We start from the raw sequence: 16,695 nt of genomic DNA on the forward strand, positions 1-16,695 counted from the left end.
ATTCGTGGCGTGCAGAAGACTCGGAAAGACCAACTCCGTCGTCGTTACAATACTGGGCTCCAAAGTACCATTCTACGTTTACTACAAGGGTGTCGAAACCCGCTGCTACATCTACAGGAAGACGGTCCCGTACTGCTTCACGTGCCACAAACTCGGACACCGCGCGGATGTGTGCCCAACCCCTACTGTGGAGGCTTGCGACAAATGTGGAGTGCACAATCCTGAGCAAGGACACTTGTGCAACCCCACCTGTGCTCTCTGCCAAGGCAGTCACCTAACGGCTGACAAGGAGTGCAAACAACGATTCAAGGAGCCCTATATACTCAGGAAGAAGAAATGGGAGAGCGAACACACCCCACGACAGGAAGACATCACCCGAAGATCCAGAAGCAAGTCCAGGGGCAACGAAGCAAGATACCAGGCCAGGTCCAGGTCCCAGTCATTCCCGGGTCTCCGCAGCGGCAATAATCGGAGCCGTTCGAAATCCAAGGCACCTGTTGATCGGGCCAACCACTTGGAAAACAACGCGGGAGACAACACCAATCAGGTGAGCTGGGCCAGTCTTCTCACTCCCACTGCTCGCCACCCTGAAACACCCTGTAGTGATTGTTCAAAGCTACAACAGGAAATTAAAGCATTACGCGCTGAGCTACACACTCTTAAATGCTTAATAACACAACAGCAACCTCTCGCCACGGCTAAACCAAACACTCCGCCCAGCGACAAAAAACGTAAGATAGAATCTGCTCCGAAATCAGACGCTTCCTCCCCCCCTTCGAGCGCACCAGACATGGCACAGTCCGGGACTATAGCTGAGCTGCTACAAGCATTCGACCAAGTTGCCAATCGTATGAGTGAAGAATATCACAGCCTGTCGGCACAAATAAGTGAGCTATCTACTCAGCATCAACAAACCGTTAAGCAGATACACGCTCGTTTAGATAAGCTTGAAGCCCAACAGCCATCAATCCTTGGTCGTCTGGCCCGAAAAGAAAAACCTTATCAACGCCCCGGATCCACCGACGCAACCCAGATAGAACTGTCCACCGTCAACAATGGCTAGCCCCAGAACACCCAACCCCCCCACCCTCCGCATCTGGCAGTGGAATTGTAGAGGATACAAGCAAAAGCAAGGACTTCTGCATCAATACATTGGCTCCATTGATCACCCCCCAGATATTATTGCCCTGCAGGAAACTAACGCCACTGCAAAGCTTCCTGGCTACATTACGCACACCACGCAAGAAGGTCGAGATGTCTGCACCCTCGTCAGAAAGGACATTATAGCCGTCCAACACATTCTCACTGCAAGCGAGCACGATCACACGTTTACGGAACTAATCACCCAGAAACCCGGCAAAGAGCGCAGCACTTTCGTTCTCAATGTTTACTGTCGCCCAAAGAATAAAAGAGCTGGTCTCGCATCTCTCTTCCACCAGGTGATTATGAAAGCGGGCACAAGCCCCCTCCTTATAATAGGAGACCTTAATGCAGCTCATCCTGCCTGGGGGTGCTCCTACTTTAATAAGCGAGGCAAGGAAGTCGCAGACTGTATGGATGAAGAGAACCTGACGCTACTCACTAATCCCGCCGAACCCACAAGAGTGGGGAACAGCGTCTCGCGGGATACTTGCCCCGACCTCACTCTCGCTAAAAACGCCCCCCACAACTCCTGGCACAATCTGGAGGAAAACCTTGGGAGTGACCACATGATAATTGAGACTGAGCTTCAGGGATCCCTCTACCGAAGGCATCTCAGTGAAGCTCGAATCACAGATTGGCATAATTTAAGGGAAAGCCGGCAACAAACTCCTAAGGACCCCATCATAGACATCGAAAATTGGGCACAGAAATTGCGAGAAGACATTAAGAATCACACCAGAGTCCTCCAAACCACAACCCAGACCCCAGCTATAGACAGCCATCTCTTTCACTTGTTGGAAGCTCGGCACAGCCTCACTAGGCGATGGAGGAGACAAAAACACAACCGGAAGCTTAAGCTCCGAATTGCAAAACTGACGGCGGAGGCAGAGGCCCACGCAACGAAGCTCTGCCAGCAGAACTGGCTTGGAAAATGTGATGAGCTCCGAGGCACTCTAAGCACATCCAAAACCTGGAGTCTCCTCCGATACCTCATCGACCCGACAAAAAGCAAAGGAGAAACTAGTAAAACCATGCAGACAATTATTCATCAATTTCCGGGAACCACAGACGATTTGCTTCGTGCTCTCCAATCCCGCTACATACCCAGTTCACCCCCTTTCCACCCGCCTCCATACAATGGTTCCCCAAACGCTCACCTCGATCGCCCAATCACCGAGGCAGAGGTTAGGGCAGCCCTTGCAAAAATCCGGAAGAACATATCGCCAGGAATGGACCGAATCACCAACAGAGCTCTGTCAAATCTTGATGACAACTCAATCTGTGCACTCACGGGATACATGAACGATTGTTGGGAGAGAGGTGCCATACCCTCAACATGGAAAGAAGCCGAAGTCAGGCTTATCCCAAAGCCGGGCAAAGACCCAAGCATAGAAAATCTGAGACCGATTTCTCTTACTTCATGTATTGGAAAGCTCATGGAGCATGTAGCTCTTAACAGACTACAGGGATACCTTGAAGAATCCCAACGCATGCCACACACAATGTTCGGTTTCCGGCCACATCATTCAACTCAAGACATTCTCCTGCAAATTAAAGAAGATGTTCTGAGCAAAGCCAACAAACTCACACCGAAGGCTATTTTGGCCCTCGACCTAAAGGGGGCGTTCGATAACGTCAAGCACGAAGCCATCCTCCAAAACCTTAATAACCTTAATTGCGGGGAACGAATGTACGCATACATTCGAGACTTCTTAACGGGTCGTGTGGCAGTCATCAAAGTTGGGGACGTGAGCTCTCAACCCATCACGATTGGATGCAAGGGCACTCCGCAGGGGGCGGTGCTGTCCCCGCTTCTCTTCAATATTGCCCCCATCAACCTTCCAAGGCAACTGGATCAAATTCCAGGTCTGCACCACGGAATATATGCTGACGATATTACGATCTGGATAGGGGAAGGCTCAGAAGGCGACATGCAAGACAAATTACAACAGGCTGCAGACGTTGTCCGAACCTATGCAGCAAACTGTGGCCTCAAATGCGCCCCTGAGAAGTCAGAACTCCTACTGGTGCAGAAGAGATCTCGACTCAAGAATGCCACTAAGACAACCATAGAAATAGAATTAGATGGGGTCCTCATCAAACCCTCACCCTCCATCAAAATATTAGGCATGATCCTTCAAGAAGACTGTTCTAACTCTCTGGTGATCCGCAAACTCGACTCTTCAATCAGTCAAATCACCCGCATGCTACGCCGTATCACAAACAAGAAGCACGGAATGAAAGAACAAGACACGATTCGCCTTGTACAAGCTTTCGTTGTATCCAGAATTGTCTACATTGCTCCATATGCCATACTCAAAACTTCTGAACGCAATAAGTTGGACGCACTAATCAGGAAGGCCTACAAACAAGCCCTCGGACTACCAATAAGCACATCTACCGAGAAACTGCTTGGGCTTGGACTTCACAACACCATAGCCGAGCTCATAGAAGCCCACCTGACCGCTCAGCAGCTTCGACTCGCCACCACTCCAACTGGCCGTCACCTTTTGCGCCGTCTCGGATATTCAGTAGTGAATTCGGGGCCTGCCATGAAAGATATTCCAGAAGAACTCAGAGAACACATCAAAGTTTCCCCTCTACCTCGAAACATGCACCCTCAGCACCACGAAGGCCGAAGAACAGCCAGAGCCGAAAACTTAGAGAGGAAATATGGGCAAAAAAGTAGAGTGGTGTACACGGACGCGGCAGACTACGCCCGAGAGCATGCTATGACGGCAGTAGTCACCGACACGGCGCGAACACTCACGAGCCTGACACTTAGACGCACCAATACACTGCAAGCAGAAGAAACAGCCATTGCGCTTGCCATCACTCAAACTGAAGCCATGACTGTCATCTCAGACTCACAGGGAGCATGCAGGAATTATATAAATGGAAGAATTTCTAAAACCGCCCTTCGAATCCTCCAGCAAAACCCTCCTCGAAGAAATGTGACTATCGTCTGGACACCTGCCCACTCCAGTCTTCGTGGAAACCTCGTCGCTCACACGAGTGCCCGAGAATTAGCCGGCCGGGCTCCACAAGAAGATCAGCAGAGGGTTAACCAGCCGTTAGTCACGTACAGAGATATTACGCAACATTATAGGCTTTCCCGACAGATATACCCGCCAGGCCATAAATCCCTCACAAAAGAGCAAGAAACCTCACTTAGGCAGCTACAGACGAATACTTTTCCGCACCCTACTAGGCTCCACGCTATATTCCCCACAATATATACATCCACTTGCCCTCACTGTGGAGAGCTCTCTACCTTATATCACATGGTGTGGGCTTGCCAACACAATAAGAACATAGACACAATAGAAAATCCAACTTTGGAGCAGTGGGAGCGAGAGCTGGCCAGCTCAGATCCTGACCGTCAGCTTCGGCTCATCGAGAGGGCGAAGGCGGCAGCAAGCTCTTCTGGGGTCCTGGACTGAGGACTCCACTCACAGCGCTCTTATTTTATATGAATAAAAGTTTTCCTCCTCCTCCTCCTCCTCAGGTTTTATAAATTAGACAGAGTATGTTCTCTTTTATTAAGTTCTGTTTTGTAGCATCGACACAATCGAAAAGAATATTAAGATTTTACGCGAACATTCTCCATTTGCTCAAGAGCTGGGCTGCGTGTGCTAGGTAGGGAACATTAGAAACTATACGAATAGTCGATTTTGAAAGCACTTCTGGTTCCATGGCCGTCTCCACCAGCTCAACGCAAAGCACCGACGTCATTGTTCGATTATCTGGACAAGGTTGTCGTCATTGCAGTGATTTAGAGTTTAAAAACGGTCTTTTTAATCACACTACTGACATAAACTGAACGTCATTTTTTGTTATTTTTCTCTCTTCTTTTATTTCTTCTTTTTCTCCCTCTTTCTTCTGCCCTGTACTCTATAGGGCCTTTTCTTCCCCCTCCCCCCTTCCCCAGTCGAGCAGCATGCCGGTGTCAAAATTCCGGCAAACATCTAGGCTTTCTCTTCTAATAATCTAGGCTTTCTCTTCTACGGTTTCTCTTCTAATAGCCTTCTCTCTCTCTTTCGATTGCTGAATCATCGTTACCATTGATGGCAAGGACGATGAGGCAACAGCCAACATGTCTCATCTGTTGGGGCGTTCTTCTTTCAGTCTTGTTTCTGCTCACTTTTACCACTTAGGTCAGCAGCAGTGCACTCGCCTGGAAACCCTTAACCGCTCGGCGATGTGTACAATTCCTTGTCTCCCACGGGCCACGCACGAACCAGTTCTCCAATCTGAGTCTTCGCTTAGTACACTAAACGAATTGGTTGCCGAACTCAGAGAAGTCATGACATAAAAACAGGACCACACCTCGGCTGCCCGAGATGTGGACCCGCTTTATGCCAAAACAAAGGCCATAAAAGTACCCTTCGACTACAGGCAGCTGCCGTCTTGTTGAAGGGCACTTTTTTTTCCGGGGAATGAACTTAATTTCTACTCTGCGAATTCTGTTAACAACGTGAACACAAGCCTGCTGAAAGCTTAGGCTTGCCCACGAATATATTCTTACGGGGAAGCAGACTTAAAGGCTGGTGTATTTGCGTAAACCACAGAAGCCAAGCCTTGGCAGACCGAAGCTCGCGTTAGTCGAGCCTTCTGCGTTTCTCATCTTCCTCATCTTTTCCTTATGCAGCGCCGTAAACGATGGCCATTCCCTTCAGCTTGATTCGCGGACACCTTGGGACATTCCCCAGCTACTTCAGCGCATAGACTGGCTGCATAACCTCCCGCAACAAAATTGCTGTAAATTTATAGTTTGATAAATCTTATCTTATCTTATCTTATCTTATCCTATCTTATCTTATTTTATCTTATCTTAACTTACCTTATATTATCTACATCTTCTCGTACAAGGAACTGCATTATGATAGATTGCTACCACATGCCAGAATTATTTTCTATGGTTTCAAGAAGATAATATAAGATTGCGCATTATCGACTCTGATAAGAATTTTCGAGGCGACGAGGTCGTTCTATGTCTGCAGGATTTAGTTCAAAATCTAATTGCGGAGCAGAAAACTGATGTACCTTACCCAAATTTCTTTCTGGTTGTTTTTTAAACAAATTAAGAAAAAAAAAGGATTGCCGCTTTGATGCATAGTATTCTTTCCGTTGAGGTTGGCGGGTTTATAACTTTTATTATAGTTTCCCCTCGCCCATTTTAGTTCAGCACTCATAGTTTATTCCGACGGTTTTATTTCTACAAGATCAAATGCATTAGCCAATAAGAAATTTAGTGGGCAGCCGGAGCACCTCTTATAGAAGCTAGTTCTGCACGTGTACCAATTTTCGCGTGTTCAAGCCGTTTACCGGAATTGAGTGGTGAAGTGACGTCATGTTTAGAACATTAGAGTTCAGTTCGACCTCTCTTGAACGCAACAAGCGCAACTCTGATAACACCTGGCACGAAATCTCAGCAGTAAGCACAGCAAAGCTTCGACTTCATACACGACACCACGACGATGTAGCAATAGGACGTTGAATAGAGCTTTTAAAACCACCAAGAAAGAAACTAGGAATATTAGGATCACGATATAAAACATCCAGCTGACCGTATCGCACCGATAACTATCTGCGCGCCTCCCCAGCATATGTACTTTGCATTGCAGTTCGGTGACAGATGACGTTGAAAACGAAGAAAGTTATAGGTGAAGGGCGGTTCATGAGACGTTTGGTTCGCGGTGAATGGTGCTGGTCCAGTGAGGGCGTGCACGTTTCTGATAGGCCGGTCGTTGAGACGCTCAAAAGATAGGATCGCGTCGAACATGTGCGCCGTACAATGCCGTGCCAGCAGCAATAAAAACGTACTCACCAGCAAAACTCTTAGCACTGTTGAATGCCCCATTTATTTATTTAAAATTCCTTACAGGCCCCTTTACAGGGCATTGAGTAAGGGGGGTAATTGGTCAAGTGTTACAGATCATACAATCATACACGACCTGAGATGCATGAAATGAACCACAGAACAACGGCTGTGGACTGTCAGCGGGGCCATTTCATGGACACATGGGCATATTTTTGTTTTACACTGGTATACATGAAGCGCTGTTATTAAGGATGTTTTGCCTGCGGGACACGCCTGAAATATGCTCATTAAGCGTTTTTTTTACTTATCACAGTGATATTCAATCAGAGGTTTATGGGGTCTCCCGTAATGATAGCTACAGGCATCGCCGACAATTCGCATAAAAACAAACAGTTTCAAATGCATGCGGCAAGAAAGTCAGTCTCGCAGCATGTATACAATGATAGCAAACCATTATTATTAAATACAAATGGAGTGAACAAAATCTTTTACAGGCCGGCCTCATGGGCAGGTTTGGCCACCTGGTCGAGATTCACAAGGTGACCACCGAAGACGGCTACATATTGGAACTGGACAGGATGCAAGGAGTGGGAGCGGACAGCAAGAAAGGGAGCTTACCGCCCGTGCTTCTTGTGCATGGGATCTTTCACAACGCTGGGGGATGGGTTACGAACTTCCCGTCCCAGAGCCCAGGCAAGAAAGCACTGAAAGCACGGCAAACTGCTGCCGTGTCCGTTTGTGATATAACGCTATAGTTTGCTTTGTGTGGCCCAGGAAACTACCCATTTCTCAACACGCGCGTGTGATCTCTCACAATACCAAATTGAGGGTTATCAGGGGAAATTAGTACAGAGAAAGCATATCTGACTATCCAAAGGTATGGGGATTAAAACTCAAGTTAGCTTTAAACTAATATAGAGTTCGCATTAAAACTAATATGCGAACTGCATAATTATCCTAAACTAGCGGTAGTACCCGGCGATGACCAGGTAGGTTATGATACCAATGCGGATAACGCATATTCATGTATTCATTAATTGTTATAATTGGTTGCTTAACCGTAGAGTTGTACACCATTAGGAATACGTGCCTGCAGTCCATACATCGGCTCCTAGCGAAGCCGTGCTGTTATAGAAAGCAGCTGGAACTCGTGATTTATTTCAAACATGCCGAAAAAAAATGTACGAAGCCAGTGCGGTCAAACGACTACTTACACATGGGAAGTGTTATCTCAGCGGGTGTCACGGATAACTATCAGCTGCAGTTTTATAATAAATACTATAGGTTCCCATGGGAGGCTTGATATGACGTCAGAACCCGGGAAAGTTTAATTTAACTTGTTAGGACAAAATCCTGAAATTAGTTTTGGACATGTGTTTGGGTACCACTTGTAGGATAAAACAAATTTGATATACCTAGCTGCAGATTGAATAGTTAGTGAAGAATCCCTAAACACACGTAATTTCCTCGAGATCTTGATTCTACGTATTAGGTGGCTGTCATGAAATAAGCCTTGTAAACCAGTTCTTAGGCATTTATTTGCATGGGTTACCTAATAAAGAAAAAACGGTTTGATACCTAAGCGGGCCTGCGAGAGAAAGAGACAGTCCTAAAAATAATTTTCAGCGCTTAAACTCGTCACGGAGTGTTCTTTCAAAAACAATTCAGCAATATTGAGCTCCTGTATCATATTACGAATGTACTCCTGAAATTTCAAGCCTTTAAAATGAGCAGCTTGGCTGGGCGTTGACATCCCACCTTTGGCCTTTTCTGCATGTTAGTTGTGTAATTAAAAAAAAATACGTTTAGCCCTTTTAGCACCGTCGCAGGGCGAAATACCTAAACCTGCTTTGCAATTCGAATGAGTAACATTTGGGAGCAAAAACGAATACTATGTATTGATCGGTCGATGCCATTTTGGGGCTTCGTAGAAACGCAATATATTCCCAACTGCAGATTCGCATCATGAGGGTAGCTAGGGCACAACCGTGAAAGCAATCTTTAAAGATTTTAAAGCAAAGCTTTCTAGCTCTACCAGCCAACGGTTCTTTCGTGGCGCGCGGGATAACAAACTCCCAACGCGGCGGAGGTGGCGGTGGGGGGGAGGGAAGGGGGCGGGGCGGATGGATTCACTCACGGAAAACACTATAGATGGCGCGGCGAATTGACCTAGCGCTCCCCGCGCGGAAGTGCGTGCCCGCCATTGGCGGCGTCGGCGGTACGGCATTGTCGTCTGCTTTCGCGACAATTGTTCCGGGCCTGTTTTAATGCACCTTCGCGTCCATTGCGCGCTTACTCCGCACGGCTTGATTAACTTGTTCGACAGCCCCTCCTGGGTAACCCTGACCCGATGGAATTTGTTGTCGTACGGTAAAAATAAGTTAAGGATCGGTTTGCAGTTCGGGAAAACAAAATGTACAAACCAAATACAGACATGTGGCCGCTAGAGAAGCGCTACTTTTTGCGCACTGCTTTCCACGAATGGACTCCGATTTCTAAACTAGTGAATACCAATTTGGTTGTGTTTTAGGAGGTATTACAAAAGGCGAAAGTAGCAACTGGTTCTGATAAATAGCGATCATAAAAGTTTCCTCAGCTTTCTCGCAATTCGCGAACTTACTAAACTAACTAGTTTAAATCAGTATAAATGGCGATCACTGAGCTCACATGCCAAATTGTTTCGGTGTCTGCGCTTGTGTCGAGTGGTGGTGTAACCCCAAGCCAGCACATCAGGATGGCTAGGTACCGCAATCTAACCCTTCGAAAGACGCTCCTTTCCGTTATCTTGGGACTCATGGCCGAAGTACAGCGGCGGCGGCGTCCGCCGCTCTAGCCCGGCCGTGGCTGACACTGCTGCTGCGTTCGGGACGCCGTCCCCGCCGATTCCAGGTAACGACAGGCAGAATCTCTGGTTTCGCTTTTTGTAGAGCCATGTGTGTGAATTCAAGTGACATCGCATGAGCAATTGTTGTGGGTGTCGTTTAAAGCTTTGCTTTCCAACCACTTTCGCAGCGTGGATTGGAGCGAATTTTTTTACGGGTCACATAAGTCAGCAAAAGCCACTTCAACATCTCAATGGGCGAGCGAGATAATCCTGAGTATGCGAAAAGACAATTTTCTCCTTTTCCTCCATGCCTGGCAGAATTTCCGAGGATTCAGAATTAGTGAGCCCCTGAGCCGTGACAGAAACGTACTCCCGAAATTTCAAGTATCTAGGTCCAACAGTTTTCATTGGTGGTTTATGAATCCCTCATTCAGTCAGTCAGTGTATCGAGCACTTCATTTTATAGGTATACATATTCTTCACAACTGTGTGAAAATATTTGCAACCGCAAAACTTCGCAAAATTTCACTTGTTTTCTGGTAACTGAACAGAATAGACGCTTCAGATTCACGTAGCATTTTTTTGTATCTACACTTCAGCGCCGCGAAAGCCAGAGGAAAAATACATGTTTTCCGCAACTGGCAGCACCCAAAGGGTTGATGGGAAAAATAAGTACGTTGTTATCGGACGACCTTCATGTAAAAACCTCGTTTCGTCGCTTTGTTCAGAAAAAAAAAATGTGTATTGCAATGTAGTTAGTATTTATATTCATTTTTGGCAATGCTCATTAGAACATATTTGTTTAATCTACCGTAAGTTTTAAAACGGTTCAACTTAAATTTAGGACGACTCGAGCGAGCAATAGAACGGAAGATGATAGGTGTAACGTCGACGAACAAGAAGAGAGCGGAATTAAACGCGTGTTAAGGACATATTAGTAGAAATTAAGACGAAGAAATTGGCGTGGGCAGGGCATTGAACGCGAAGGATACATAACCGTTGGTCATTAAGGGCAACACAGTGGATCCCTAGAGAAAGTAAGCGGGGCAGGTGACGGCAGAAAGTTAGGTGGGCAGATGAGATCAAGATGTTTTGGGGGATAAATTGGTTGCAGTTAGCACAGGACCGGAATAATTGGAGTTATATGGGAGAGGCCTTTACCCTGCAGGGGGCGTAGACAGGCTGCTGCTGCTGCTAATGATGGTGGTGATGATGATGATGAAGAGGATAATGATGAAAAAGATGTTTTTAAAAGATCTACTTTTGTCCCAACTGAGAAGCAGCGTATTATTATGGGCAAACCTATTATTGGCGTTAAATGGCCAAATTACGCGTTAGAATAATATTTACATGCATTTACTAGGATGGTCAGCTTTTCCGGTCAAGTGCTTAGATAACAAGGCACGAAAAGAAAGCCTTTCTTCTCATGTGACCCGCGCAATCAAGAGAATGCAAGATAAGCGCAGAAATTCAGCTTAGCATAGATTTATCTGTTAACTCATTGAAACAAGGAATTTTCAGGCTTACACTTAACACTGTTTTTTGTTTAAAAAAAAACCTCCTGTATGCTTCATCCCAATTCTGCACAAAGTGTAAGTTGCTACAATTTTCACACAGGAGCATACGTAGGAAACAAGAAATTCGTGGTCGCGTCTTATCGGGGACCATAAAGACCAGATGACAGTTTTTTTCATAAAAAAACTGGTGTGCTGCCATAACCTCTGCGCACATACAAAGATTATTCAAATGACCGTAAGGACGAATGAACTACTGGCAATGCACGCTCCGCTTTCTCGCCCAGCCCTTCATACGTCGCGGATTCTTGTTCGTGAAATTCCGGGCGCCGACGAAGGCAACTGCTAAGACATATGACGGTGCATTGTAGAAGTGTCTCTTGATCCAAATGAACGGGCCACCTGAGTGATAAAATAGGGCTCAAAAAACTAATATTTTTTTAGTGTTTTCCGTACTACGTCACCGCGAAATTTGAAAGGAACAATCTTGAATATTTTCAAATATTTCTAATATGCTTCGAAAAAAAGCAAGAGATAGAGAGAGAGAGAGAGTGAGAGAAAGAGAGAGAAATGGAGATAAAACGACTTTATTTCTAATCAAACTGAGATCTAGACTCTTCGAATAGGGGGCGCCTCATTGAGTAACCAAAGCCCACTGCTACCTTCTTCATGTAGAACCGCTTACACTAACAAAAGATATACGGCCGTCTTAAAGGGACACTGAAGTGATTTGTAAACATTGCGGGATTACTAGCGCAAATTGTAGTTCGGAGTCCGTACTCATTGTTTCGACCACTCTGGCCGCGTTTACGCGAATTTATTTAGTAGAAAAATCAATTCGAAAATGCTGTCCTCCTCTCTTTACGCTCGCCCATTTTCTGTGGCGTTTTCGTGTGACGTCAGCAGGAGATGAGCAGGAAAATGGCTGCGCTACTGCACGGTTCGCCGACCAGCCGACCTACCGATCGAGTCAGTCGGCCCAGCGTTACGTCCGCCGGCCGCCGACGGGTCGTCGCTATTCGCTCGCTCAATTGAAACTAAGCCACAACACCTTTGTGAATGAAAGAATGTGCCTTTCCTTACTTTGTTAGTTTGTACACTGTGTCAAACTCAGAGTCCGGGTCGCTCCACACAAGCGCTGCACAAGTGCACATGCGACGCTTCGCTGACTTTACGCTAGAAGGAAAATCTAAGCCCAATTGAAGGCGGGAGAAGAGTCAGCGAAGTCAATATAGGTACTAAGAAAACAAAATCACCTGAAACTTTTACCGTACAGCGGAAAACTAGGGAGCAGGAAGCACTTTTTGCGCTGGGTAAACAAGCACAGCGGTCAGCAGCACGACCGCACATCTGCGAACGCTTTTCCGTCAAATAAATGCAATTGCTAGACGTGAGATATTGTGGAAGTTTGGGGGACACTTACTGCAGGAGTGATATACAACAAATATTCACATAAAGTACTTAAAATGCTTAAAATAAATAAAAGTGTAAACTGGTCATACATTATAAACCTTATATATCCACGTCGGCCAGCGCCGGCTCGTGGCCTAGCGGTCTGAGGCGCTGGAATTTGTTTTGGAAGTCGCAAGTTCGAATCCCCGAGGGTACATGTATTTGTTTTTTTTGTAAGTTGCTTTTTTCGTATGCGGCCGATGTTTTCTGAACTGAGTTCACCATTTTTGGGCCGTAACGTTCACTGCTCCACGAGCGAGATCGCAGAACGCGCGCATACTGACAATGACGCGCTAGCGAGTTCTCGTTGGCGTGCTGTTGCCACAAGCACCGACTGCTTGCGGGCAGTGGGCCCAGGCCTGAATCAGCACACCCTTGGCCTGGTGCGAACTAGCTTTTTACGAACAGACATGAGTGAGGCAAGCTCCGAATATGCGGGAAAAGCGCATGGCATTTGAGAGTCTGCGGTGACGCGGAGGGCGTTCATCCACTGCGTAGGCCTCGTCTAGTGATTTCTACGATTCCAAGCCGCCCTGGGAGGTTTATCTTAGACATTTGACAGCCGACAACATGGCAGAAGCGCGGTACGGCGATAATTGAGAAATCGAGAATGCCTATCCAACAACGCCATCAGATGTCAAGCATGTTGTTTTACAGAACCGAAACCGAAACCGAAACTTTTGATTGCTAACCTTGGGCATCGTCCAATCACGGTGCCCCCCCCTCCTGACGTCACAGCCTTTAGTTGGTGCGGCCGCCGCAAACCGCGCATGGTAGATTTTCTTCTTTCGCGCTTTGTAAAATAATTACCGATTTGTCAACCGGATAAACGATTAATAGTGTGTTAATTTGAGCCAGTCTACACAGTGCAAGCAAAAACGGGAGCTTGACAAATTCACTTCAGTGTCCCTTTAAGAGCCTACTGCAAAAGAAGATGCTCGAAACTAAAATAAAGCGTGTGGTCACAATGAAATGCCTACATTATGGACACGGGTGCCGTTCGTATTTGTAGATATTAAGGTGATCTTATCCCTTTACATGCTTCGCAAAAGATTATCGCGCCCTCAGGCTAGAAAAAGAAACAAGCTGAAGTTCCTAAGTTTCAACGGTACGAGTGATGTTTTGCAGACACTTGGTCTAACACTCCTGAAAAGCCTCCACATTTTTTAACATATTTTGATACACTGCGTGTGAAGATGCTGAAAACATTTGCCAGAGTAAAACCAATAATGGGCGGTGTAAGGGAGAAGGTAAGCTGCAAAACAGCTATTTCCAGACTACCTTCACATCGTCTTTAAAGTCAGCGCTCATGCGCGTTTGCCTAATTTGTCGTCCAAGTAAACACCGCCCGAAAATCGCCGCAGTGATTTTTGCCCACTTTCTTATATAAATGGGATAGATCAGAGCATTTCTTAATCGTTTCTACGCTGTTGACAGCCTACAATACTTGTGACCTCCCAAAACTCTTGGTATGACTATCGCGTACCGTTTAGAGCCACGAGAGGCTAGTAATTTGGGTTACCGCAGTATTTTTTTACGAACGTTTGAATGACAACAAGTTTTAGCTGTGAATACGAAGTAAGTAATGGCGTATTACCAGCCAAAAACAAGTCTTGTATATTCCAATGTAGGTTTTCTTCTGGCCGATGCTGGTTTCGACGTGTGGCTTCTGAACACTAGAGGCACACCGCAGTCAAACCACCACAAGACGCTAACAACGGACGACCCCAGGTTCTGGGAGTGGAGGCAAGTTTTTGATGCACCCGCCGTGGTGGCTCAGTGGCTAAGGCGTTTGCTGCTGAGCACGATGACGCGGGTTCGATTGCCGGCCGCGGGGGCTGCTTTCCTGGTGGAGCGGAAAAGCAAGAACGCCCGTGTGTTCGAGATTTCGGCGCAGGTTAAAGATCCCCATGTGGTCAAAATTAATCCGAAGCCCTCCACTACGGCGCCTCATCGCCTGCGTTGCGTCGGTGTGGTAAACCTTGCAATCAATCAATCAATCAATCAATCAATCAATCAATCAATCAATCAATCAATCAATCAATCAATCAATCAATCAATCAATCGATCGATCGATCGATCGATCGATCAATCAATCAATCAATCAATCAATCAATCAACTAATCAATCAATCAACCGATCGATCGATCGATCGATCAATCAATCAATCAATCAATCAATCAATCAATCAATCAATCAATCAATCAATCAATCAATCGATCAATCAATCAATCAATCAATCAATTAAGTTTTTGATGCAAAGATAAATTTCCAGGCAACTGTATTCCAGTTAGTGCATTGCCGTTTCTGGCATTACGAAGTTATCGGGCAGTATTCTTACGCAAAAAATTACATCCCCCGGTGTACATGCCGAGTTGCCTGCAAAATAAATAAGCTGCAATATTCGGATGAAAAGTAGCCACATGATGTTGAAATGATGATATGCTTCGATTCTGTCCTGCAGATTTAAGGATAAGCAGCAGCTCTAAAAATGGGGCCGAAGGTACTAAGTGGCATTGCGTGATTTAATTAATTGGTATTGAACAGGTGAGCATAACGGCATAAGCACCCGGTCGAAGGGACCCTGAGGAGTTTTCCGGCTCCATTCTTGGTTCAGTGGGCATTCAGTAGACCTGTATCGCCTTGAATGGGTGCGTTAAACTATTGAACCAAATCCCCAGTTGTCAGGAAAATTACGCAGTGATACAGCTTTTCTGTACTCAGTGTTGTTATAACAAATATGTTGTTTATTATATTGAATTACCTCCTGGCGGGGCCCCTACAAAGAGAGCGTTATCTTTTCCAACCAAAACAGACAGTTTTCGCCAGCAGCTTCCTTACTATGACGCAAGGAACAAAATACAAAAGAAGTGCTCCAAGCGAAAGCATCTCATTTTCTTTAAAATTTGAGCGAGTTATCATTCACGCCAACGCAATCTCTACTCCTGAACGCCAATGACGCCGCTGTCAAATTTCAATTCTACACAGCGCTGTTTTATGGAGTAAACTACCCTTTACAGGCACTGCAAGCTTGAAATACTCTGCGATTAGTGGATTAAACGGGCATTACCAGCGTGCGCGCGAATGTGTAATGCAGGATGTGATCTAGATTTTGGAATGGACTGAGGCAATATTCGTGTGCAGGTGGCTTGCAGTAGAATGGTAGACAATCTTGAAGTGCTTGAGATAATCTGCCAACTAAGGTTTGAAGATTTCAGAAATTGTACGTGTTCTACAGCGGCTCTTCTGAAAAGGTCTGGATTACTTGAATGGCGCCTGACTGGTCTTTTACACTATAGAGACGCATGCGTTTCGGATATTCTTTTGTATCAAGTTTTATAAAGCCCAACACCTAAACAGCGGCTGAAGCGTTGCCTTTTATTTATTTATTTAAAATACCTTACAGGTTCCGAGGGGGGTTCAGTAAGGGGGGTTGCATAAAAAAGCATTCAAAAAGCAAAGAGCCATCGCAAGGAATAACAGATATTTTAAGAACTGAGAACTCGATATTAAATTTAAATAAAAAACTCCTCATAGGTACGTTGTAGGAAATCGACGCAAAAATACGACATGGTTCAGTACAGACCAACCAAAGCAATGAATGTATACAAAGCTTGAAGTAACATTTGAGCAGAGAAAATCAAAAATAATTTACATATTTGGGGTAAACAATGAGTAAGTGAACCACATAAAGCAAACTGAATAGTACAAGCAAAAAACAAAATGTAAATGGAATACATCGCAAACAGTTCAGAACCCTTGAACAAAACAAGGTGACGCCGTTTATTATAAGAGCTACTGTGAAACTACTCGTGTGGGAGATTACGAAATTTTTCGTGCTTATTTTCTGAAGCAATGCTATCGGAAAGGTATTCCACAAGCGATTGGACACCGGAAGCGGTGAGAAGTTGAACGCATATACTGAACCATACACACGG

The 16,695-nt window shown here is 45.7% G+C and overlaps 1 protein-coding gene across 1 annotated transcript in view; it reads left to right on the top strand.

Annotated features, from left to right (window-relative positions):
• The first annotated feature begins 4,837 nt into the window (after positions 1–4,837).
• The window catches only part of LOC144168065 (lysosomal acid lipase/cholesteryl ester hydrolase-like), a 50,714-nt gene continuing 38,856 nt past the window's right edge, over positions 4,838–16,695 (top strand). Inside the window, exons 1-3 of the mRNA XM_077697150.1 lie at positions 4,838–4,879; positions 7,462–7,660; positions 14,389–14,503. Coding sequence (XP_077553276.1) covers positions 4,838–4,879; positions 7,462–7,660; positions 14,389–14,503 — 356 coding nt within the window. The remainder of the gene's footprint in view (positions 4,880–7,461; positions 7,661–14,388; positions 14,504–16,695) is intronic.

Source organism: Haemaphysalis longicornis, unplaced genomic scaffold, assembly GCF_048455015.1.
Source record: "Haemaphysalis longicornis isolate Haplotype H1 unplaced genomic scaffold, Haemaphysalis longicornis Haplotype H1 scaffold_2, whole genome shotgun sequence".
Lineage (NCBI taxonomy): Eukaryota > Metazoa > Arthropoda > Arachnida > Ixodida > Ixodidae > Haemaphysalis > Haemaphysalis longicornis.